Below are 26,911 nucleotides of genomic sequence, written 5' to 3'. Positions count from 1 at the left end.
CAAAAGATGAGAATCTGGGGAAATGAAGACAATTCTTTTGAATTCTCACCTAATACTCATTCCTAACTGCTCATTTTTTTAATTCATGCTGTCATACTTGGATCATCCTCTTTTATTTAAAGAAGTAACTTTACTTTAAAAGTATAAACATCTCTCATAAATAGGGAACTTTCTGCTTCATTGTATGAACTGCTTTGTTCAGTTACTGTTCAGTTTCTTTTTTTTTTTTTAAGATCTATTTATTTATTCATGAGAGACACACAGAGAAGAAAGAGAGACAGAGAGACGTAGGCAGAGAGAGAAATCGGTTCCTCGCAGGGAGCCAGATGTGGGAATCGATCCCAGATCTTAGGATCATGCCCTGAGCCAAAGGCAGATGCTCAACTGCTGAGCCACCCAGGTGTCCCTACTGTTCCGTTTCATTAGTGATCACATTTGCACTTCATTGCATTACTTAAAATTCTACATAATGTCTAATTGTGATTTATTTTGTTTGCAGGTCCTGATCTTTTTTGAGTGTAATAATTTTATCCTTTGTAGTAATATGTGATTTAATTTCAATTGTTTCAACCAACCTCCTCAAACAATGACTGTTTTATCTCATTGTTACTCATTCTTTAACACCCTAAATACTACTAGGTTATATGGCTTAATGCAAGGTAGTAGAAAGACGTGAGATTTTTCCTCTGCTAACTTTGGTCTTGAAAACTGCAAACTAACAGCACCCATTCAAACAAACTGGGTAGCATTTATTCTACTTATACACAGAAAAAAAAAAAACCAACTCTAATTCTAGAAATAAATGAATGTCTTATTTAAGCTGGAAAGCACAAAAATATGTAAAGTCTAAGGTGGACATGTTGGATTATTTCCATTATAAAAGATTTTATTCTAAGGTTTCAGCACAAAAAAAATTAACAAAGAAATTAAATCTTTAATGAAGTTTTTGTGTGTGTGTAAATGAAAGCGTAGCACTCTTAACTTTCTCTTCCTTTTCACTTCATCAGTCATACCCACCAACCCACCACCAAAAAAAGCTGAGGGTTAAAGCTTAGTACAAGTGGCAGCACCATTTGGCAAATTAAAAGTAGAGCTTAAAGACAGAAGAACTTTATGCTAAGTGCTAAAGATATATTACTTTATTTCACCCTCATAGCAACCCTTTGAGGTAAGTTCTATTATTATTGTCTTTAACACTAAGAAAACTATGACTTAGGAAGGTTAAACAAACCAGCCAAGGTCCCACAGCTTAGAAATAAAGAAAAGGGATTTGAACTCAGGAAGCCTGACACCAGAGTACACTCTTTCAATCCCTATGCTAAAGCAAAGAGATGCATTTAGGTGCAAGATGGTATTCCACCCAATAGCATTCATGACGGTATGAGTAACAAAAGCCACAGAATGTCCATCGATAAACCAACAACTAAGCATAAATAGTTTTTACCGATACTGTAAGAGTTCAGGGGGGGGAAGGAAAATGCATTTAGAGTCCACTTCACCACTGAATATTATACTGTTTTAATTGCTAAGTCTCTATCTGTAACTTCTCTTACCAATTGCTTTGAATACAGTGCTCTACAACAACCCACCTCCGATCTCTGTGGGGAGTAGGTGAGCCTCAGCAGGCTACATATTCAGATCCAGTTCAGACACAAGCACTCAGAGAGTGTGTGGGCTAGCAAAGCCCCTCTCAGTGGAGCAAACAGCTGGGCTTTACCATATCTGACCACATCACTGCAGGAACTGGCCTCTGTGCAAGATGTCTGTAGTGTGTCCACATTCCTTAGCCAGAATCCACTTCTGCAAGTCTGGCCTCTCTTTAGGCAAGATAGCCTTTCTCCTTCCTATCCCAAATTCAAATTCCCTTTCAGACAAGACTGGGTAATAAAAACAAATTCAGGGGGCTCTTATTTCATATACATGTGAAGTGATTAAATCCCTGGGCAAGAAGATAAAGGTTAATGAGGCTGACTCTACTCCATGCATGAGATGCCTGCTTTTTTCAACTGCAATGGGGGTGTGGGGGATGATGACTTAGTCCTCTAAAGTATTAGTGTGGAGGGGTATCAAAGGCAAACGCCCTACAATATAAAGAGTACCCAACTGTCCATGTAACATGCCTCAAGGCAATATCCTAATATCCCACTGTTCCACTTTTTAAAAATCATAATTTTCACTGTCAAGAAAATATGAAAGAAACGATAACACATAAATGAGCTATATATATTGTGAACAATACACCCTGGCTCTAATAGTTTTTTTGACAGATTTTTTTTTATCAAGGTGAAAAGAAAATAAATAAATGAAACAGTATGAATACTATCTGAGGAGGGGATCTGCCACTACTCCAGTAAACTTTGCAAGAGCTCCTCCCCTTACTTGGATGCCTTTATTCTGGCCTTTTTGCTAGAGGCAGATGACACATCTACTAGCATTGATTTGAATACCACATGTGACTACTCCAGCCCATCTGTCAGTCATAACATTCATAACATCTCAGGTAATGAAACTTCAAGTCCTGGTAATAAAAACGGCTTCCATAGTCTCCTCAAGCTTTAGTGGGGGCTCTTCAGACCTAGCAACCCATTTCTGAATTGTCTGGGTCAACACTGGCTGGGACTCGGACAATTCTGGTCTCCAACTTTGAAAGCATAAGCCAGCCAATCTCTCCAACCTACTTCATGAAGTGTTACCCTCCTGATTTTTTGTAAATCTAAATAAAAGTGTTCTACAGTAAAACATTTCTTAAAAAGTAAAATAATAGGGGGGCCTGGGTGGCTTACTTGGTTAAGCATCTGACTTTGGCTCAGGTTGTGATCTCAAGGTCCTGGGATCAAGCCCTGTGTCAAGCCCTGAGTCGAGCTCCACGCTCAGTGGGAAGTCTGACTGTCCCTCTCCCCTCACAGCCCCCCTCAAATAAATAAATAAAATCTTTTTTAAAAAAAGTAAAATGAAATACTGTAACCATGCAATTATAAATAAACTCTTTCCTGGTTTTGATGATGACTAAGACACAGTATTTGCTCTTGGAAGAAGACAGACAAATATGCAAAGAGGTAAAACACAAATATCAAGATCAGCCTGGAGACCTAGGAGTCCAGAACAAGGGTACTCAGCAGAAACCTCTCTGAGCAAAGACTTAATGTTTCCCACTTGCTAAGAGAAATCACTAGTTTTATTTCATCCCACTGCTGAGATTCCTCTTAAATTCTCTAATTCCATTAACAAAAAAGCCTTTGTTCTTTATTTTTTCTTAATTTCAAGTTTTTATTTAAGTCCTAGTTAACCTATATAGTAAAATTGGTTTCAGGTATAGAATTCAGTGGTCCATCACTTACATATAACATGTAGTGCTCATCACAAGTGCATTCCTTAGGGCCCATCACCCAGTTAGCCCATCCCTCACCCACCTCTTTCCATTGACCCTCAGGCCAACCCCTTGTTTAAATCTTGGTGTTTCACTGCTTGCCTGATACTACATTATTTTTCTTCCTGGCTTCCTCCATCCTCTCTATTTCATTAGAACAATGTAGCCAACCCTAACCTTTTCATGTTCATCATGCTTAGCTCTGTTCTCCTACATTCCAGGCATAGACCTTCACCCTCCCTAAGATATGAAACATCTCACTATTAGCTTCGTATCTCTGCCAGGTAGGTCTTATCAGCCTACTCTCATCGTCACCTACACCTTCAACTTCAACCCTCCCACCCCACTCCTCATCATTTCAGCCCTCATTCATGCATTCACCTCTCCTCCATGACATACATGCTAAATCCAAATGCTTCTTCTATCTTCATACATGCTCTTCCATCTTTCCTTTTTAATATATAATTTCATCTCCCGCTATAGTGGTAATCCTCCTCCTCAATTAACTCCAACCACCTTTCAACCTACCAACACAATTCTAGACATACCTTTCAAAACCCTACATATGCTATACTGTAGTTATATATTTTAAATAATTATATGTCTAGATTCTCACCCCTGAAACCTGCCCCTACCCTCTCTGTTCCAAAATGAATAGTTCTTCAGGCAGAGAAACAATGTCTGTCATGCCTAAAATATCCTGGAGCCTATGTAGAAGCATACAAGATAAGACTGAACTCAGTGCCTTAGGAAGTACAAAGTACAATTAACAAACATTAATAATATGTCTTTGAATTCCTAAATAGGCCATCTATAAATGTCACCAACATGGAAACTGTCTAATAGTGGGAACAATGTCTTACAAATTAATCTATTTAAAAGAAAAACATTTCATACCTTTGAAAGGTTATTGTTAAGTAAACAATAATATATAATAGTTTCATGCCTTGGTTATTTTGCTGATGTGCTAATCATTAATTTATTGTGATCAGTGAAGTTACCAATATCTACATCAGGGATCAATATAGTCCTTCAAAAACTCAGTGAAGACAAAACACTCATAAATGAATATTGATTCTATTCATTTCTTTAGCTAAAGAAAAACAAAAATCCCAAAGCAACTAACAAAAAGTTCTCAGCTCACAAATTGGTGCATATTTCATTGTGGCAGATTGTTGGAACTGATCAAGAGATGGTGTCAGCCATACATGGCCAATTCCTAAAGGCAACAGTCACGAAGTTCACAGGGTGGTGCACTAAAAGGTCTGCCTGGAGATGCTTCTTGGGGGATCACTTTCCTCACTGCTGAGTGAGGTAACTCACAGCACAGGCACCACACCAAGGGTACTGCATCAACAGTTTGATTTGCTGTGCACCGTAAACTGTACTTTTGTGGGGATTTTGTGTTGATCAAAAGCAACTGTCCGCAAACTTAAAAGCCAAAGAATTTAGGTGATCATATCAGGGGCACACACACACCACACAAACGGCCTAAAAGAAACTGAAGAACAGAAGGCTGCAAAGACAGTACCTCAAATCTGGGAGGACGTATTAAACTAGAGGCCAATTTAAATCCTTAGAATCTTTTACAGGTGACTGGAACGTGTGTGTGTGTGTGTGTGCTTTCCTTTGAGAAAAAAAAGAAGAAGAATCTAAAGCCACAGGGTACACTATAACAGGAAATTAGACATTGTACCATGAAGACGAGAAGTATCACTATGTATAGCAGGTCCTAATCCTGCTGAAGTACTGAGTACTTTCTGCTCCTAGTACTCTGGATTGTTTACAACCCTAGAATACAGAAGTCTGCACAGGCTACTGAACCATCCAAGTGGCCCCCAAGCTTCTAAAGGCAATGACTGGACTAACTTGCTGTCATAGTCTGCACTGAACCTACTGGGAGGGAGGGAGATTTGCATGTGGCCAGCTGGCATCACTGAACTCACAGTTGGTTGTATAAAAGGTCCTCCATCTACACATGGGGAGAGATGTATGCATTTATGAAGTTGGAATTTTACTATTGGACTCCACAATGTTGAGAAGGGATAGCCTCAAAACAGAAAAATGAGCCTGTTTCAAATTTGCATCTTGCCAGCATCTGAGAGGGTCTGGCCAATGACACCATGAAAACACAGAGTACTTCTAGAAAACTGCTTTCCAGAACTCTGCAACCCCTTGGCTTTACCTATGATTTCAAGGATTATGGTGATAGTTTCTCTGAGTGGGCTGCTACTCCATTCAGTCAAGCCAAAGCCATGTTGTACTTTTCCAAAGGATCGATGAAATTATAGAAATGGTTGAAACACAAGCAAGTAAAATCAGGAGGTCATCCAAAACCTGCGTGGTAGGGATCCCTGGGTGGCGCAGCGGTTTAGCGCCTGCCTTTGGCCCAGGGCGCGATCCTGGAGACCCGGGATCGAATCCCACGTCGGGCTCCCGGTGCATGGAGCCTGCTTCTCCCTCCGCCTGTGTCTCTGCCTCTCTCTCTCTCTGTATGACTATCGTAAATAAATAAATAAAATTAAAAAAAAAAAAGTATTCAAAACCTGCGTGGTGAAAGGCAGTGCCGGGTGGTGTCTGGGGAATTCACTGCTCCCTTCACTTCCAACTCTTCCCTTGTCTTTACCACCAACAGAAAAAACCAGGGTTCTCACCACTTCCCAGAAATTCTCAAACCAAGAGCTCTGTCCAGGGAGATAATAATATCTTCTGAATGTACTGGCAGCCCCACGAAAGACAGGAAAACCAGCCAATGGGGTCAGGCTTAGGGGAAAGAATGGGGTCCTTCAGGAACTAGTAGTGCACAGCGATTCGATACCCTAGTTCTGAGTACTGGCAGCTCCCAATTGGACAAACAGGTAGAGCTCCAAAATGTCATTTCTCTATTGGTATTTAAAACTCGGAATGGCTCTTCCAATAGAAACAATGTTAATAGGTGGTGGTTTGGTCCCCAGGCTAGTCAAATAGCAGTCTCTATCAGCTAAATAGGCTATTGTAGGCTGGTCTGGGAACCTGACCACAACTTAAAATGTTGTTTCTATGGGAAAACACATTCCTCAGCAGGCAACCAGAGGGAAACTTGGCTACTCAAACTCATGGTCCCTGCAGCTACAGTAGGCTGCCCAGTGAGCTGTGAGAACCCAACACCTTAAACTTAGGCCACTCCACTGTCCTGAGAGGGCAGCTGGAAGGGGAGCTGGCCCAGGCCCAGGCCCAGGGCCATCCCCCACCCCTGCATGAGACTGTCAGAGCCAACAGGGCAGATCCAATAAGTCAATAAATCAGGGATTTAGGGACACCTGGGTGGCTCATTGGTTGAGCATCTGCCTTTGGCTCAGGGTGTGATCCTGGAGTCCTAGGATCGAGTCCCACATCAGGCTCCCCGCAGGCAGCCTACTTCTTCCTCTACCTAGGTCTCTGCCTCTCTGTGTCTCTCATGAATAAATAAATAAAATATATTTTAAAAATCAGTGATTTAAAAACTGAGATATACACCTGAAACTAGTATAACATTATGTATCAACTATACTCAAATTAAAAAAAAAAAAAAAAGCCAAACTGGGGAGCAATTGGATATTCTAATCCTTAATATACCTGATTTCTTTAAACACCAGAAGGTTTCACCCTGCCAGCAACTATAATATAAGATCAGTATCCTGGACTGGTTCACAGACCAAGAGTTCAGTGAGCCATTTCCAGGAAGACTGGCTTCCAGATGAAGCAAAGGAACGGGTCAGTTTTGAATTCTATTTGGTGGCCTCAATCTCATATTCAAGTTACTCAGGCATTTCAGATCACCTGGACCCCAATGATTACCCTCTGCTTTCCAATGTGAATTCCCTAAAGACAGAAAATTCATATTTATCTTTATAACCCAGCACCTAGCACAATACCTGAATCTTCAATGGTAAATGGAGGTTTAGGGTTCCAAATGTATCTCCACTGACTAAGACAAAAGTGGGAGAGATTTCTGTCAGAATAGTGAGCATTTAATTTGTTGAAAAGGTAAATGTTTATAAAAAATTAAATATCAAAATAGTAATGAAAAAGTTAATTACTACTCAAAAATCAATATTTCGTCTACTTTTTAAAAATTTTTAAACTGAAAATAAAAAATCAAACGTGTAAGAGACTCATAAATAGAATTCATGGGATCTGAAAGTGAAATTTTTCCATGTTTCAGATGAATTGCTTAGAAACACTTTACAGCTACAAAAGTTTCAGAAACCTTGTGCCTCAAACTTTATTTCATAGCCATCCAGACGCAATGAGTCTTTTAAAACATTTGTCTACCAAACTTTTTTCATCAGAATAGAGCAACATTGTTGCTAAGGAACAAAAAAATAGAAAATAAATCACTGATAGAATTTAAGTTTCTAGAAACTTAGAAGAAGTTAGCTAAAAGCATGCAGTTGTTGAGATTATTTCATTGAAATTAACAACGCACAGTATTAAGGATAAAGAACTTGGTAACTTTTTTAAATTTTGCAATTGAGGTAGAGTTGTAAACATTTATATCTAAACATTTAAATCTCTGGAAAAATTTTATTTTTAAGAATATTCTAATTTAAAAATTTTTAATATCTTATGTATTTATTCATGAGAGACACTGAGAGAGAGGCAGAGACATAGGCAGAAGGAGAAGCAGGCTCCCCATGGGGAGCCCAATGCGGTACTCAATCCCAGACCCCAGGACCACACCCTGAGCTAAAGGCAGACGTTCAACCACTGAGCCACCCAGGAGTCCCTCTAATTTAAATTTAAAGAAATTTCACTAAGTCAGGAATTTATCTAGTCCATCTGAAGACACACTGTAGACTAAAAATAATAATTAACAATTTGGGGAGAGCTTTATAATCTACAAAGTGATCATGTGACTCTTCTCCCACATCCTATCAAAGAAAATATATTGCTGTGCCCGTTTTCAGATGAGGAAACTGAAATTCAGAGAAGTGAAGTAATTGCGCAAAGGCCACACAATGGAAACATGTCATCAATCACTAATTAAAAACAAAAAGAATTTATTAATAAAACATTCCAAGGTTAATACTAGAGATTTTTAGATTAGAGATTAGAAAGATGTTTCCACAAATACCCTAACAAGAATGTGTTCGTTTATATAAACTGGTTTATGCATAATTTTTTATATTTTGGTTTTCTTTTTTTAGGTCTGCAAAAACAAACATTTTGAGACAGATCTTACAAAACATGTTGGAAAAGGAAAGCAACGGTAAAAGGAACACATTTTAGAAACACTCCTATAAGGATGCCTGGGTGGCTCAGTGGCTGAGCATCTGGCTTCAGTTTAGGTCATGGCCCTGGGGTCCTGGGATGGAGTTCCCCAATACGGGGACTTTTCTCTCAGCCTGAGCCTCTGCTTCTCTCTGGGTGTCTCTCATAAATAAATAAAATCTTAAAAAAAAAAAACTTCTATAGACTTATACTTCTGTGTGGTGAGTATCCTTTTCCTATCCCATCTAGTGAAAATATGAGTCAGTTGTTAATATCTTCAGTGTTTGGAGGGAATGGGTGGGTGGGAGGCAAGGTAGAGATTCAAAATGTGACAATTCAAAACCTACTCACCTACTCATAGCTGTCCCTGGAATGTGTTTTATACATGTAATTGAATACAGGTATGACTTGTCTTTTTAAAAGTTACATTCAAGCAAAACCATCAGATCATGCAGGCAAGTGTCTGACCTGGCTTAGGATGACAATGAGCTGCACAAAGGCCAGGGTGACCCAGATGATGTTCTCTAAAACCCTCCAGTTTCATGTCTCTATGACTTAATTTGAAGCCTGCTGACAGACTGTCCATTACGTGGAGAAAGTGGCAACTCACATGTCAACTGCCAGCATATCTCTTCCCTGAAATCCAACCCAAAAGATTTCCCTCTCAGCCTGAATGATGCCAGCCCTGTCCTCTCAAAACTTTTTGAGCTCTGGGGAAGGTCTGACAGTATTCCTGTTGCAAGCTATAATTAAGCAGCCTGGGGTCTCAATGCCAGCACAAAACTTCAACATAGTGACAACCTCTAAGAAGGAAATGATGTTGCCTGGATAGTTGAGGATATTAAAAAAGCTAATGTTAATTTTCAGTGTAATAGTGGTATTGTGGGACGACTGGTTGGCTCAGCGTTGGGCGGCTGCCTTCAGCTCAGGTCATGATCCCAGGATCTGGGATGGAGTCCTGTATTGGGCTCCTGCTAAGAGTCTGCTTCTCCCTCTGCCTATGTCTCTGCAGAGAGACCTCCCTCTCTGTCTCTCATGAATAAATAAATAAATCTTTAAAGAATAATAACAATAGTGGTATTGTATTTTATGTTTCTTCAAAAGCCCTTATCTTTTAGAGGTGAATATTGAGATGTTCACAACAAATGAAACAGTTTCTCATGGGTTTACTTTGAAATAATCTGTGGCAAGAGAAAGAAGTGGATGAAATAAGATTGACTATTAATTGATAAGGGCTAAACCTGGACAGGCTGCATGGCATGATTCTTGCTAGTTTCATGTATATTTGAAATTCTCCATATTAAAAAGTTAAAATAACAACTCTGCGGCAGCATGTGGCCTAGCTCATTCTGATAGCCATCCTCTCCTATATGCTACCATGACAACACATGTTGCTTTCTGTTTTCATTCATTTGAAGGCCCACTTTTTATCTGTTATGCAACTTAACATTCTTGAGTGGGATGGGGATCCCCATTTGGAAATAATAACAGTCCAATCCCAAAATGTTTCCCATCTTAAACAAGCAGAAGAACTAACTAAAATGTTTCTATGCAGCTACTAAAGAAGGTTAATGTTCATTAGACAAGGAATCCAAAAACAAAGGACTTAACCACACCCCTGCAAATAACTAAGTTTGTTAGTCCCAGGGGATGGGTTTCCTTGAGCATCACAATTACTTTTTGACATGATCCATTTTCGTAAGTACACCTTGTCTTTCCTTATGACCAACATAAACTCATCACTCAACAAAAGATGAGTTTGAGGGAAAAGGGCTTATTTTGCATCTCATCCATCACGGGGCTAAATGTTGGCTTTTCTGTTCACAAGCAGAAGAATTCTTATAGTTATGGGAAATATGAAACAGAAGAAGAAAATCATTTAGCAAGGTATCCTATATGTTTTCTGACTCCTCAAAATGTGAGAATGTGTGTTAAACAACCTATTTTCAAGGAGGGCCCAAAATGCAAATGAGCAGGAGTCAGTCCAAGGTCCAATTAGACTCTGTTATCTAGGGGCACCTGTGTGGCTCAGTTGGTTAATTTCTGCCGTTGACTAAGGCCATAATCTGGGAGTCCTGGGATCCAGCAGCATCTGGGCTCCCTGCTCAGCAGGACATCTGCTTCTCCTTCTCTCTCTGCCCCTCCCCCCTGCTCCTATGCATTTGCTCTCACTCTCTCTCAAATAAATAAGCAAATAATCTTATTAAAAACTCTCAAAAATAAAAAAAAATAACCCCATTTTAGGCTCCATTGTCTAGAATTGTCAGATGTTCAAAAATATCTACACAAAGTCAGAATTGCTGAACAAAAAAAGAGTAATAATTAAGGAGGAGGAGGAGGAAGAGGAGGAGGAAGAAGGAGAAGAAGAAGAAGAAGAAGAAGAAGAAGAAGAAGAAGAAGAAGAAGAAGAAAAAGAAGAAGAAGACGACAACGACTTGCATATTCTTGTTAAATTCCTGAAAGGTCTTCAAAAGTTTAAAAAGAAAAGTTTATTTCATTATTTAGGGTTTATTTCTTTTATGGGAAGTTAGAGAAAGTACTTGGTTGGTTGTTCATTTGTTTTCATATTTTTGTTTTTTTATAAACTTTGATTGTATTGGTGATGGTGTGACTTACCCCAAAGAAATGAGAGAGAGATTAGGTAATCTGAACATTTTTAATGACAAACAGAAAAATAATTATTGTCTGTTTAAGCCATTCCTTATTTAAGGCACTCATTTTTATAGCCTGTGAATGAACATGAAGCAACCACAACTTCCTCGGGTTTATTGCCAAATCAGTTAACTAGGGTTTAGTATGTAAGGGTGCAGGGTATAGGGACTCTACCAAAGCACTGTCTAAATTAAGATAATGTATGTTTTTGTTCCCCTTTCCCAGATGCCCAATAGTTTAATATCTCTTAAAAATCAAACCTCATTAGAATCAAAATGGGAATCATTAAAAGAAAATGAAAAAATAGGAAGATTTTCCATTTCTCCAGAGAAATTGGGCACAGAAGGAAAACAACAAGTAAGAATCCTTTGTACTGAATGAGCATTACATTGCTACACGGCGTGAAGCCAAAGGAAGGGAATGCTCAGTTGCAGAGCAAAGGCCATGGCTCCTCTCGGAGGTGGCCAATCTGTGTCAGCTTCACCCCAAATCACATAAGATAGCCTGCCCACAAAGCGCCCAGAGGGAATGGGAATGACAGACTGAGCTGAAGGAGTTCTGGGTCTATGGAAAGGGAGTTTTCTCAATTTGGGTGCACATACTGTGTTTAACAACCTAGCACTCCTCCTACTTCTTTAAACCCTTTCCACATGACTCAGGCCTGGCCACCCAAGTGCCCCATTTCTTTGGTCACAGTGTTGGGTACAGTGACAGGAGTGGTGCCGAAAGAAGGAGCTGGCAAGAAGGAGGCAAGGCCACTTTGCCAGAGCTACCAGTAAAAAGATATACCAGCTCTGGCAGGGTGTGTTAATGAGGAATCAGACACTCAGTAAATTTATTTTCCAATAAAGATAACACAATTTGAGGGAAGGGGAAATTTAAAAATTAAAACCTTATCAGCACATTGTCTTTAGGTATAACCAGATTTCCACAAAGTGAGTTTCCATTAAAATTATATTTTTTAAATGTTTGAAGTTCAAGTTTGCTCCCTCTGTTTCTGAAAATAATCAGTTCCAAAATGAGAAAGTTGAGACTGCAGTCTCCAGATACTAATGGCTATCTAATGTTTTGCTAAATGTTTGGTCATAAAAATCCAGCCTCTTTGTATGACTCCAACCCTCTTTATCCTTATCCATAACAGAATTATAATCATCCTCATCACCGTAGCTAAGCACATTAGGCACTACACCAGGAACTTGAAATGTATCATCTCCTTAGAAAACCCAGAAGGGTGTTATAATCACATTTTACAAGTGAAGAAACTGACAGTCAAACAGGTCAAACCACTTGTCTGAGGTTCCTTCCTAGAAGGTGGTGACGCCAGGATTTGCCTCTAGGCATGTCTATGTCCACACTTCCAAGCCTCCCTAAAAACATGGCCAATGGTTATTAGTGTTCATTGAAAATGACTCCCCAGTCCTTTAAAATATAGTCTCACAAGCAATACCACTGTACCCAGCTACCCACAACCAGGCTCAAATAGGAAACGGTGTGAGGTAATTATAACATATACCCCAGCCACTCGCTCCGGGTTTTTATGACTGAACTGCCAAATCACTCCTAGCCAACTCTTCAGGAAATGTTCAGACACTTTCTCAGATTCCAGCTAAAACATCAACTATGTGGCCCTGGGGAGTACAGAGCTCACAGGGTGGTAATGGGATATAAAATTTGCAAACTTGAGTTCAGTGGCCTAAACTCTGGGTGTGAAGCAGCAGCAGCCCATGAAAGATTAAAAACTATTTGTCAACTTGAATGCTGCATATCAAGTCCTTCTTTGTAAAGCACTTGTCCACATCACCTTGGACATTAATCCCACCCATCAAAGGAGAGAAAGATACTCCTAATGTAGTTCTGCCTAGAACCACTGGAAAGAATATAATAATATCAACAGACTTGAGATGGGGTGTTCCCTTTGAAAGTTAAACATTAGGTCCGATTAATGCCAAATAAATAGTTGTCCCTTGGTTTAGGCAGATGTTCTACAAAATTATTGGAAGAGGGATATGGAAGAAAAGATAAGAACTTAAGTTTTTTTTTTCTTCATTGGCATGCCTCTTACATGGAATCTAAATGTATAAATTAGTAGTTTGGATAACTGAGTCAGGTAATGACAAGATAAGAGTCTGAGCTTACATACCTAGAAGTGCCATGGCCTGTCCCAGGACGTTTGACAATCGAATTGGCAATTACAAGTATGAGCAGGGTGGTGGTGGTAGGAGGGGATGTTACTCTTTGGACTCGCAGAGAAGATTTCCCCTTCTCGTCCTCCCATCCCTTCCCGATACTCTAACTGGTGAGTACCTCCATCTTCTTGGAAAGCCCCATCTTATTGAACCTCACCTAATATGGACTGACATCACTGATACCAATGTGGCGCTGAGGAGTTAAAGTCTAGTGCCCAGCTTCCCAACAGGGTTGACCACTAAGAGACGGATGGCACTGCCTAAGGCTAAATAAACAAGAACAAGACAAATGTCCACATCCACATGCTGCGGGAGGTTTGCTTATGTGAAGCACAAGTGAGGACTTAGAGATACCAGTCGCCCTTCCTAAGACATGAAGACAAAGAAGAGGTATAATCTTGTACCCAAGCACACACTTCTACTTAAATTGTCTTTTGTCACTGTGTGACTCCACTTCCACACGTGTGAAAGGGAGAAGAAAGCAAGTACAGTGAGCAATTTTTAATGAACTTTCTCTGGGCCTTGGTTTCAGCATCTATAAGTTTCTGAAGTCTGTCCCACTATAACACTAATTTATAATATTTTTGTAAAGACAGATGGTCTGAGTATAAAGAAAAATCTGAGTCATTATTATAATATATCCAAAAAAATTTTCAAATAAGAGTCTTTAAAAGTTATTCAATAAAGGTACCAACCTATTTGGGTCTGATTACACAATCTTACAAATCAGTACCAATGGGTAGGAGAAATGGTGGACAACAAATCATTATCTATAGGAAGAAGGGGATACACCAAACTTTACATGGCACCATATATATAGGCTCATCATGTATGATAAATTAACCTGCTTTTCCAGGGCATCTCTCTAAATGTTTTTGTAGGAATCTTTTTTGAAATCCAGATGTCTTTATTTCATGTGCCCTGACTCCTCCAGAAGCTCCCAGTCCCATGAAGAGGCTAATTAAAGCCACAGGCCACCTGGGGTGGGGGGTAGTCATTCCTATCTGTCTGAACCCAGCACCTGCTCCATCTGGCCCAGATCCATGGCTGGTAAGACTCTCCAGTCTAGGAGTTTCTCCCAACTCTTTCCCCTTGTCTCCTTTAATCTTTCTCCTTCCCTCTCCTAACAAAATCCTTACTTACCTCCACTTTTCTTCTGCAACATCCTGAGACTACCAAATAAAAATTTAACATTTTACTTAGAATTTATTTTTCTTAATGTTTTAACTCTTATTTGATATTCCTATTATCCCTATTTTATCTATAGCTCAGCTTCTGAAGTTAGTACAAAAGCAAGAAAAGGAAGATGAGATGATGATGAAGAAGAAGAAGAAGAAGAAGAAGAAGAAGAAGAAGAAGAAAAAGAAGGAAGAGGAAATGCTGATAAGAAAGAAGGAAAAGAGGAAGGCAAGGAGGAAAAGGGAAAGAAACAGAAAAACAAAACAAAGCCCTGTCCCTTGATTAACAGAGATATTCCTATACTTCAGTTCAAAACCACAAACTTAACAAGAAACATAATGTGTCCATAGGGCCCCCATAAATTCTGTCTCCCAACACCAACATCATAACATGGTTGTTCTATATTTGGGCTTCAGTGTTTGGATACTTATATTTGAATGTAAGTATGACTGATGATCTAGGAATTCACAACTCTTCAAAACACTGAACCAAATCACTTGTCTAATGGAGCAACTCTCCAAACCCGGAGCCTGCTCGCCGTCTGGAATCTATCTCTGGCTGGAACGGCGGACATAGGGAATCTTCCTCTCTCCCTTCCGCTCTGAAGGGCTGAGTAAATAGACTCAGTGATAATTTCAACAACAAAAAAGCCACTTGAGAAACTGGTGAAGTCACAAGAACTTAAAACTAGGATTTGTTATAATACAGCTAATAGAGCACTGGATCCACAATCCAACCTTGATGGTATTCTGAATCCAGTTTTATCCTATTAACAATGTGGCTACTCCATTTACAGCAGAAATAACAAGAGTTCGGTTCACTACAATATTGACTATTGGCAATTGCAGATCTATTTTTACTGATCAGTTATAATCCCTGGCTCCCCCAAAAATGTTTTTGAGGCAAATTACCCAAGAGATATATAAATATGAAGCTATTAATAGAAATTGAAAGCAAAATTCCATAGAAGGAAGGCAAAATACACCAGATACTTAAGTTACTAAATGAAAGTGATTGTGCATTCAATTGGTCCCTGTCTTAGAAGCTAAAGGAAAAAGGAGGGTAATGTTAGGAGTTTCATAATTCTAATATTTGAATAAACAAAATTTGCCGGTTTATTAGGGACTAAACTTATTCATGGGGTATGTGAGTCCTTTAAATGGACAACTGTGGATGAGTTAGGAACAATATCCTTAACATTAATCTAACAGATCATGAAGACACATTGTGTGGGTAGGCATTTTTCATCCTGAAGTTAGAGAAGCAAAATACAAAGCAGCATCTTCAATGAGAAGTAAATCAATCCGACTGGATCAAGGTAGGATTAAAACATCTGATTCTTCTTCTCAAAAACCTAATCCCTTACTGTAGTAGCTAGTCTCCAGAGATGTCCCCCCAAATTCCTCCCCTCCCTGCAGACACATGCTGCTCCACACATCAAGAGGTTGGGTTTATAAGTCCATGCCCTTGAATGTGGATGGCCTGGGACTTGCTGGAATTCCAGTTCACGACACTCTAGGCTAAGTTTGGAGAAAGTCTGGTAGTCTCCACTTTTGCGCTCTTGGGATCCTGAGGTACATGGTAAAAGTGTGGCTCTCCTGCTGGAGAGTCGTGTGGGGAGGCCACGTGGCAAGGGAGACTACCTGAGACCATCTGGAGGAGAGCTGACGAACCCTACCAATGCTGATAACACATAAGCCCACCTGAGCCCTTCTGGCTAGCCTTCAGCCATTCAAGTCAGTTCTGTAGTCAATGTATGGGCTCAAAGCACGTGACTGGGGGGGGGGCAAGAGCTGGCCAGGATAGACACTTACCCTGTGCAAGGCCTGGTAGCTATACTTGGGACTCAGTTTCTCCATTTGGAAAGACACACTCAGGGCCTCCACCCCCAGTGACAGGCCCAGGCAAGAGACTGTATAGGAGAGCTTTAAAACCTGGAAAGCACCCAGCAGAGCCTGACAAGTAGCTCTTTGCTTCCTTTATTCCCTTCCTCTGTCCATCCATTTAGATTAACCACACCAAAGTAAACAGGGCAGCAGACGCCAGTCCATGGAACCAGAAATACACGTGTAGAAATCATCTTGCTCACTCCAGCCCCATCAGTCATTGTGGGAAGCAGAGACAAGATTCCCCACTGTGCCCTGTCCAAATTCCTGGCCTGCAGAATCATAAGAAATAATAAAATTGTTGTTGTTTTAAGCCACTAAGTTTGGGGTAATTCGTTACGTAGCAATAAGAAAATCAAAACACTCACAAGTGAAAATAGCTTGTTTCCTTGAGTAGAGGGACTAGGAATGGTTCACTTCTCTTTAGTTTCTCATTAACAGTGCTGTAATGTTTCTAGGTATAATGAGGTTTACGATACATGGAAGTGGAGGCATCCTAGGTGTGTCCTCCCCTTTCCCTCTCCTCTTGACCAACTAAGTGGTCAAGCACTACTTGTGTTACTTCTGAAACGCTATTTGCGCCTCCTCTTCACCCCCTTCACCACTCAGGCCATCATCCACCCTCACCCCGACTCCTCTATTAGCCTCCCAATCTCCCTGTCTCTGGCCTCCCTACCCTCTAAACCACACACCTTTCACCAGAACAGCAAAGATCTAAAATGTTCCCATTTTAGAATCCTTTCCTAGCTCACCTTTCACAACAGACAGTAATGTTCTGCTTCCTTTAGTCCCTCCCCCACCCCTGACAGTGTCACATGCTGTGGATAGCCACACACAGTTGCATACTGTAGGGGGCACTACCACTTCCTAGGCCACCCTATGTATGAACTGTACCCCTTGAACTTGTGCAAACCCTGCCCAACTGTACTCAGTGTCCTCAATGCCTTCACGCTTTTCACTTTATGCTTTCTTTGGTCAATTTTCTCTTACATCTCTTCTATATTTCCTCCAAGCTGTAACTTATATTATTTACCTTACCCAGTCAATCAATATTGGTCAATCAAAAATCATCTATTGAGCACTTATCGTGTGCCCAGTTCCTCAGTATCCCAGTGATAAAGAAAACAAAGGTGAACTCTGTCTTCAAAAAGTTCTCAGTGCTAGTAGATAGTCACTTATTTATCACATAGACCAGACATCGGCAAACTCTTTTCGGTAAAGGGCCAAGTTGTAAATCGTTTAGTTTCGCCAGCCATGCTTTGTCACAACTACTCCACTCTGCCTTTTCTTTTTTTTTTTTTTTTTTTTCAATAAAATCTCACTTACAAAAACAGGCAGCTTGGTCCACAGTTTGCCAACCCTGATAGACTTTCACTGTGAAGTCTTTTCTGATGAATTCTATTCCCAGTGTGATGCTTCCCTTGTCACGTGACTGCATTTGCCTTCAATAGATACTGAGTCTTTCCCACAGTAGTGATGGGGGAAGACTGAGGAAATGAAGCTATCACGAGTATGGGAGAAAGAAAGAAACCTACCAAGTATAAGATTTATTATAATTGGGAAGCAGTAATATAGACTGGTTAAGAGCAATGAAACTATCAGACCAGATTTCCTGCCTCTTACTAGTTTATGCCACCAGAAGAATTACTGAAACTCTGCACCTCAGTCTCCTCATGTATTAAATGGGCAAGTAGGTATAATCCTCCTCATAGAGAAGTTATACATTACATGAATTAATGTATGTAATGTATAATACTGAGTGATATATCAGAGCTTGCTAACCTTTACCATTATTATTACTGCAATTTAATGTAAAAATTACATGATAGTAATGGCTCTGAGCTTACAGGTGGCCAAGGTAAAAAATGAAACAGGAAGAATCAAATAACTTGTCATGTTGGTAAAAACTTAACACACATACCAGTTTCCCCTGAAAAGATGAACATCTCTTGCGATTCTATTCTAAGAGACATTTTTCACACAGGACATGAGAACAAGAGATTCTGAATGACATCATGAGGAAAGAGTTCCACTCAGAGAAATGGGCAATGCAGGAGGATACCTGTGCTGGTGACCTTCCACCTTCAAGTAAAAGTTCAAGGTGTAATACTAAAATATAATATATGTGCCATCCAAAGCCCCCACCAACTCTGGCATTCTCTAATTCCTTCTGTGTTTTTTTCAATGTCTCTGTAGAAATGTTAGAGAAAGTTTCTCGCTTGACAAATATTAGAATATTATTAGCCACATTTGGGATGTGTGAACTAGCACGAAGGAATATTAGGAATTTTAAGTGGAATTTTACCAAAGTCTTAGTCCTGCATTTTTTGTCCAGTGGAATGAAAAACCAAAACCATAACTAAAATTAATGGAGAAAGAAAATTTAATATTGCGAATTTGTCCTTAAAACGTAACTTTTATGCACCTTAGCTCTTACAGCTGTAAAACACAAGAACCACCCCACTAAGCTGTGGTGAGTATCAAGAGTTACCATATGTAAAACACTGAGAGCAGGACCTGGCACACATAAATGTCATCTGAAAGTCACCTATCACTGCTACAATTATTGTTGTTATTTGTTCTTACTTAATCCTACGCCCCATGCCATCCGCTACCTTTCCATCGACTCCTGGTTCCCGTGATGCATCTCATCCTCCTACCAAATATGAAGCCCCTGCAGGCTGCCGGCTGGATGTCTCTGGCATTCCACAGAGTTAAATTCAGGCTGGCATCCAATCAAGGCTTCCTGAATTAATGAACTCTTTGAAACCCCATCTAATGATCAGTTAGTGTTAAAATGGCTTTGATAGGATTCATGACTCAAATGGGAATGAATATCAACCTTAACAATGCTGCCGTATAATTCAGGCCTGATATATTAATCAATTTCAGCTTTCTTAAAAAATTTCATGGAAAAAAATTCTAAGTTGCTTGAATAGGTCCATTTGTTGGGTTAGTTTCTAGAAGTGAAGAAACTGTTAATACAGTTTATTTCTATTTCAAGAAAATATTTAAAATCTTATTTTTTCATTTTAAAGGCTAAACTTCACAAATTGGTTGTTTGGTTTACTGAAAGAAAAAGCAAACAAACTCTCTGCAAATACCCTAATAATCTGTTCAGTATTTTGTCTGATAAGCGTCATTGGCATAATACTGTAATCTTTTTAATCATCAGCTACACAAGACAGCAAAGGAAAGCTTCGATATTCTTTAAACTCCCAATAAGCTTGGAGGGATGTCTGTACTTCCATTTCCATCAGCCTCAAGCTCATCTCACCATAGGCTGATGTATGTTTTAATTAATTTGTGATATCAACAACTTAGGCATTTTTGTAAATAGCCTCTAGGTCTTAATGCTACAGTGTGAGTCACATAAATAAATATTTTGTCTCCATCTTCTCATTTAAAATGTAGAATTGTTAAGAACTTCTATTTAATAATATCTTTTATGGGGGGAGAGGGGGCATCTGGGTGGCTCAGTCAGTTAAGTGTCTGCCTTCCACTCTGGTCATGATCTTGGGGTCCTGGAATGGAGCCCTAACTCAGGCTCCCTGCTCAGCGAGGAGTCTGCTTCTCCCTCTCCCTCTACCCTTCCTCCAATCTGGCCCCCATGCACGCACATGTGCAGTGTCTCTCTCTCAAATAAATAAAATCTTTTAAAAAATATCTTTTTTTAATTATATTGCAATATTTTAGCTTAATCTTTTCAATAAACACAAGGACAAACCATACCACTGCAGCAGTCTTTTCCCCATATTTAATTATTAACCTACCTGACTTCAGATGAAGTCTTAAAGTCCTCTTTGTAAAATAAATGGACTTTATAAAGTCTACAGAACTTTTCTGTGTTCCCTGCTAAAGTTCTTTAATAACAGACTTCTGTGTAATTAATCCCTTGGAGTTTGCCGTCACATAATCTACCCTGTGTATGAACTGTTCCATGTGTATTTTTCTGGTAACAAGACCTCTGGAAAAAATAAACAAACAAACAAAGACCAAAAAGAAAATCACGCACAAGAGCACAAATTGTGTGAAATACATCTAGTCTCATATACTTATAAATGAGGCAACAGGGATAGAAATTCTCAATCCATCTTATCGGAGATTTGAGAAAAAGGGGTTTCACTCTAAAGAATTTCTTTCCTTTTGACAGGAAACTGCAATATTTCCTTATTTGAGAGCTAAAGCAATAAGGCACTCTTAAATAAATGGTTCCCAACTACTGCTATTCAAGTAGAGCTGTGTGTTTTTTTTTAAATTGAATTGTCTCCCACACATTTTGCCTAATCACAGAAGTTAAGAATTTAGCTGAAAAAAAGTCTTGTGAACTGAAATTCTCACAATAAAGCTAGGATTTTATGATTTGTCATAAAGTCATTTCACACATGCGAAGCAGTGCTCTGGCAAAGGAAAACTGCTATACATTTCTTATTTGAAAACATTTTTGAAACTTGCAAAATTCTCATTTCAAAATAGGGAAATATGCAATTTTTGCAGAGTGAATGGGGACCACACTCATTCCATAAAAAAAGGATTTCCTGTAAAAACAGAAATTGGCAATTTAGTCTAAGAAAACACAGTGAAAGCTGGGAAGAAACTTGAAGATGCTTAAATTTCCACTGTGGAACAGCTTCTGCTGCCCAGTGGGAAGGGAAAAAAAAAAAAAAACACCTGCAACAGGATGGGAGGAGAAGAAGACAAGCTAGGACTACACTCCCAGAAAGGGAAAAATGAGGCAGGTCCTTAGTCTGTGAAGTGGGGATGCTGACAGGAAAGGAATTTACATCCCAAGAAGAGCAAGGCAAACTCTGTAGTCACCTGTCACATCAGAGAAAGACAAGAGGGCACGATCTGTGGAAGAGATGAAACCCACGCACAGTGGACACTGGTGAATCTAGAGCACCTTGTAACTAGAGGAAATATTAGTGAGGTGCTGAAAGTTGCTGCCACCAACTGGGCATCAGACAGACTTGGGGTTACAAATCACTTTCACTTCATGAACTGTGCATTGCCATCAAAATGGTAAACAGCTTTTGCTGTAGTCAAAGAGGTTAGTTTTGAAGCCGGTAATATTTTAACTAGCAAAAATAGAGGTTTTAAGCAATAACTGGAAAAACGTTACACACAACTGCTTCTCCTGATGATTTATACAGCAGGGCATGGTTGAAAGACTTATTAATGTGAGGCTGTAATGGCAATAAGCAGAGAGAATACCTTGTAAGTGCTACTCAAATTCAAAATCAGAATTGCTACTTGTTTAAAAATCTGTGGGAAAACCTTTCATCCAGAGATTGTACTTTTTATTCATTTGTGCCACATATACATTTGCACATGGGCACACAAAGGCGTGTAGAATTTGGGAGCGGCAAAAAAAATTAATATAATCTAGAGAGCCACCTTACGGAACTATTCTAGTCACAGTATGGGATTCCGTACACTAAGAGAATGCACAAGGTACATCCACATGAATTAACAGACAGATGCACTAAAAATACATGGAAGTGAGCAAGGCTCAGAACAGTATGTATAGCATATTGCATGTATTAAATAGGACAAATGTGAGCCAAATACATACACGTGCATGTATATATATTTGTATATGCATATAGATGCCTATAATAGTTCTACAAAAATATACACAAAAATGGTGTCTGAGAGGGAAGAGGGAAATTTTTTAATTGCATATCCTTTTAAATTATTTTTTACCTCCCCCAAATATATATACATATATGTGTGTGTATATATATGTATACATATAAAACCTTATAAGATAACATAGAATTCTAAAAACGAAACCCTTTTTATTATAAAGGTTCATTATTATATTAGTATATGATATAGTACACTGTAAATGTTAATTATAATTATTTCTAATATCTTTATATATACATGAAATCTTATAGATAATGTGAGAGTGAGGCACACTCATAATTACTATTCTACTAATAACACATTTTTAGGAAGACTTTATGAGTTTGCAATAGAGTAACATCTATGTTAGTGACCAAAACCCATGAGGAACACAGAGAGATGTTTCCCTATAATCCTAAAAAAAAGCAATACCTTTGAAATAAGTGTTGGTGTGAGTAAAACCAGGGGCATTCTGTTTAGCAACAAAGTAAAGCTTGGTTTCTGTTTTCACATCGAGTTGTGCTTCCCGAGGAAACAACGCTGGCTGGTGATAGTGCACAGAGATGAGACAAATGTCTGGCAGGGCCCAATGTCTCCCTGCAGACTTTCATCCACAAAATTAAACCTCACTTTCTCTCTTTCTGTAAGAGCAATGCCATCCAGCTTAGCTATTAAGATAATATATACAGCAGAAATATATATTTAAGGAAAACTGCTGACTAAATCAGGTCCTTTGAAGAACGTATGAAAATCAGAGTTTTAGTTCATCTGTTGAACTTGCTTGCATGGGCCTTGCACACAGCAGTGAAGGTCCACCGCCTGATCAGAATCAGGCTTAACATGATAAGGGAATTTCCTTTCCAACACTGCTGGAGTCCTGGATTTATTTTCCACAAAGGCCAAGATGGAACTAAATTAATCATAACTACTTCCTGAGGCCAGAAAATCATGCATATTTTACCGCAGCCCAAGTGGTTGGCCCTGACAATCACCTTGTCCCTCCAAGGTCTAGACCAAGACTCAAAAACTGGTCCATTCAATTTACTACACTTTTTCTTCCTGTACCTGGGCCAAACAAATAATATAATATAACTATTATATAAGATATTATATAAAATATAAATTTTATGCTATATATATATATGGATATATCAGTCAAAACAGCCCACAACAACAACAACAACAATAAAGGAGATGTTCAGCCACGTATCGGACTGGACATCATCACCTGGTCACTCAGGATCATATAATCAAGCTACAGAATCATTCAAAAAGGAGCAACAATGAGAATCATGAGAACTTAACAGAAAACCTCTGTGTGCCGCACACTGTCTGGGTTCATTTAACAGACTACTACTCCAAGGAGATAAAACGGATCATTTACAGTTCGTCCTGCTGCTTCTATAGAGGCTCGAATTCCAACAATCTCACCAAGACAGATTTTTCTTTCGACCTGAACAATTTTAAGGGAACTGTATTCCCACCCTCCTTCAATTCAGGGATCTGACAGAGCTTAGACAGTCAACCTGCCTGATGTAAATATTTCCTGCTGAAACGTTTCCTGTAACGGGACTTGGGAAGCCAGTGAAATGCTTGGTCGCATGCACACAACACTTACACGACTCGTTAGAAACATCCCTTTAAGGCCGGCCACAGAAGTATCAGTGCCCCAATGAAAAGAGGACCTGTTTACAACCCCCAAAGAACCCAAGTTCTCAAAAAATTTGCCCTGCTCTGCAGCCCCGGGTGGCCCAGCGGTTTAGCGCCGCCTGCAGTCCAGGGCGTGATCCTGGAGACCCGGGTTCGAGTCCCGCGTGGGGCTCCCTGCATGGAGCCTGCTTCTCCGTCTGCCTGTGTCTCTGCCTCTCTCTGTGTGTGTCTCTCTCATTAATAAATAAATAAAATCTTTAAAAAAAAAAAGTGCCCTGCTCTACTTCCAGCGTAGACACCTGAAAGGCAGTATCAGCCGGAAAACTCAGCCCCTGATTTTCCTAAGCCTAGCTGCGAGGAGCGCCAGCCGCGGCGCGCGTCTCCGCGCCCGTCGTCACATTCCTTCCGCGCCCGCGCCCGCGCCCGCGCCCGCACCGACCGAGCATCTGCAAAGGTGCCCGCAAGACCAGCACTTTCCCCTGGACACAACCGGAATTGGTCTGAAGGGAAAGGAATGGGCTCCTCCCCTTCTTCCTCAAAGAGCCCTTCTCGCCTCCAAAAATCCGCCTCGACAATGGCCCAAGATTCCTTTTAACCACGACATCTCCTCTGGGGCACAAATCTTTAGAGAGCAGCAGCAGAGTGGGTTGGCCCCGAGCGGGGCGAGGGCCGGGCACCTCCCGAGCCTCTGCGGTGCCCCCGGGAGACGCTGTCCAAGATCCTGGAGGCGCGGAGAAGCGGCCCTGCCCGTCCGCTCCCTCGGACCCCGACCGCGGCAGCAGGGCGAGGCGAGACCCACCCCGAAGGGGCTGGCGCGTTCGTTACCCTTTAAGCGCGTCGTGTCCGCCGCCGCCTCTTCTCTTGGCCCGGCTGGCCCTGGTCTCCTTCACGTTCCCAGCCTCCAAATTGGCGTCCGCCCCGTGGCTCGTGTAGGACGCTAAGAGCACGGTAAATCCCAGGACGACCTCCAGCAGCCCTCCCCGCCGCATGATGCCGAGCGGCCGCCGGCTCCTGCCGCCTCTCGCCGCGCCCCGGGCTCGATCCGCGGCCGCCGCTGCGCCCCGAAGCGCGCCGCGCCGCCGGGGTCCCGCTGTCCCGCCGCCCGTCCCCCGGGCCGGCTCCTCCCGCCTGCTCCAGGCGCTGCTCCCGCTTCAGGCGGCCCCTGCCAGCTGCAACAGACAAATCGCCGAGGCGGGGGGGGGGGGGGGGGAGGGGGCGGGGGGGCGGTCAGGGCACCGGGATGCCGGAGCCTCGGGGTCCCCGTCCCCCAGCCCAGCCCGCGCGCCGCCGAGCGTGGCGCAGTTGCTTTGGGGGAGCGAGGACCGCCTGCCCCTCCGGCGCCCGCCCCCCGCCCCCCGCCGGCCGCGGCTCCCGCCGACCCCTCGGCCTCCCCGACGCCGCCCGAGCCCGGGTGCGGCGGGCGGCTCCGAGCCCCGGGCCCGGCTCGCTGCGCGTGCGGCGAGGACCGTCATCATTTTCATCTTGACGGCACGAAACGCGCGCCCTGCGCTCGCAGCCGCAGCCGCAGCCGCAGCCCCGCCGTCCTCCCGCCGGCTCCGGGCGCTGCCTCCGCCCCCCGAGCATCCGACGCGGAGCCCGGCGCGCGGAGCCCCGGGCCGGGAAGCCGTCGGGCAGGGGAGGGCCAGCGCCAGCGGTGGACGCTCCGGGACAGCCCCTCACCCGCGTCCCTGCCCCTGCCCCTGCCCCTGCCCCTGCCCCTGCCCCTGCCCCTGCCCTCCGCGCGGCGCAAACGCAGGAGCCTCCGCGGCTGCGGCTCCAGCCCCGGTGGGCGGCCGACCCCGGCCGGGACCCCGGCGGCACCCACTGGAGAAGCGGCGGCTCCGGCTCCGGCTCCGGCTCCGGCTCCCGCGGCGGCGGCGGCGGCGGCTGCCCCCGGTCCTGGCCGCGCAGCCGCGGCCCCGCTCCGCCCGCAGCTGTCGCCGCCGCGGCCGCCCGTGCCCGTCCGCGCGTCCGCCCGTCCGCCCGCGGCACCCACAGCCTCTGCCCGGCTCCCGCGGCCCCCTCCTTCCCCACCTCTTCAAGTATCGTCCGCGCGGCGGTTTCTCGCGAGAGAAATACTTTTTTTAAAAAAAAGAAAGAAAAAGAAAATGACACCCCCTCCTACATCCCCCTCCCCGCCACCCCACCCCTCGGCCCCATCCATCCGCCCTTTCCACTCCCCTCCGCCAGCCGCCGCCTCGGCGCGGGGCCTCCCTCGCGCGCAGGGTTAGCGCGGCCGGGAGGCGGCACGGGCGCTCGGTTCTGCGCGGCCTGGGACTGTTGGTGCTGGGGGAGGCGCTGGGGGAAAGGGAAGAAGTGGGAGTCGCGGTGCAGCTCGCTCTGCCGCTGGGAGGGCCAGCCCCGAGATAGCCTCCTCCCGTGACCTGGGGGGCCCGGCGGCCGCGGAAGGCTGTGCCACCTGCACCGACAACGCGCGCTGGAGACGGCGGCCCGGAGGCCCGGAGGCCCGGGAGGGGGGCCCCCGCCGCCCCCGCCGCCCCCGCCGCCCCCGCGCGAGGGGAGACGCGTCCTCGCCGCCCGCGCCTCGCCGGCGCCGCCTCGCTGCGCCTCTCGCGCCCGGCCCGCAGCGGAGCCCCCGGTCCCGGGGTGGGGGGGGGGGAGGGGGCAGGGCGCGTCCGGCCGCAGCGCGCGTGGCCGCGGGGGCTGGTGTGGGGCGCGGAAGGGGGTCCCCACCGCTGCCACTTGCCCCCTGGGCGTCGAGTGCCCACTCGGGGCTCCCTCTTCTGAGGCTCAGGTCGCGCCACCCAGGCTGACCCAAGACGCTCCAAGCGTCTGAGGGGGATTCCTCTGAGTCGGAGGCCTGTGAATGTTGGGCACTGAAATTTGGGATGGAGGTGATGATGGTGGTGGTTGGCATGGCCCTCGTGCCCAGCCTACAGCTAAGATTGGGCTGCTTCTAGGCAATCCTAGCTCACCTCCCCCAAACACACACGCGCCCACACACACACACGCGCCCACACACACACACACGCGCACACACACACACACACACACACGACTGCCTTTCCAGGACAAGCAAGGCACGGTGACTTTGAAGGATACCGTATTTATGGCATCCTTACATGGATAAGGCCCCGTGTTGCCTGTACTCTATAAAGGCTTAGGAG

The 26,911-nt window shown here is 43.0% G+C and overlaps 1 protein-coding gene across 1 annotated transcript in view; it reads right to left on the bottom strand.

The window, feature by feature from the left end:
- The window catches only part of FBN1 (fibrillin 1), a 226,944-nt gene extending 201,251 nt beyond the window's left edge, over positions 1–25,693 (bottom strand). Inside the window, exons 1-2 of the mRNA XM_055319738.1 lie at positions 25,609–25,693; positions 24,609–24,952 (exon numbers count right to left, since the gene is read on the bottom strand). Coding sequence (XP_055175713.1) covers positions 24,609–24,772 — 164 coding nt within the window. The 5' untranslated portion in view covers positions 24,773–24,952; positions 25,609–25,693. The remainder of the gene's footprint in view (positions 1–24,608; positions 24,953–25,608) is intronic.
- Between the last annotated feature and the right edge of the window lie 1,218 nt (positions 25,694–26,911).

Source organism: Nyctereutes procyonoides, unplaced genomic scaffold (genome assembly GCF_905146905.1).
Source record: "Nyctereutes procyonoides isolate TBG_1078 unplaced genomic scaffold, NYPRO_anot_genome, whole genome shotgun sequence".
In the NCBI taxonomy this organism is placed as follows: domain Eukaryota; kingdom Metazoa; phylum Chordata; class Mammalia; order Carnivora; family Canidae; genus Nyctereutes; species Nyctereutes procyonoides.
The sequence above is the reverse complement of the archived record's forward strand: the minus strand, read 5'-3'. Positions and strand labels throughout refer to the sequence as shown.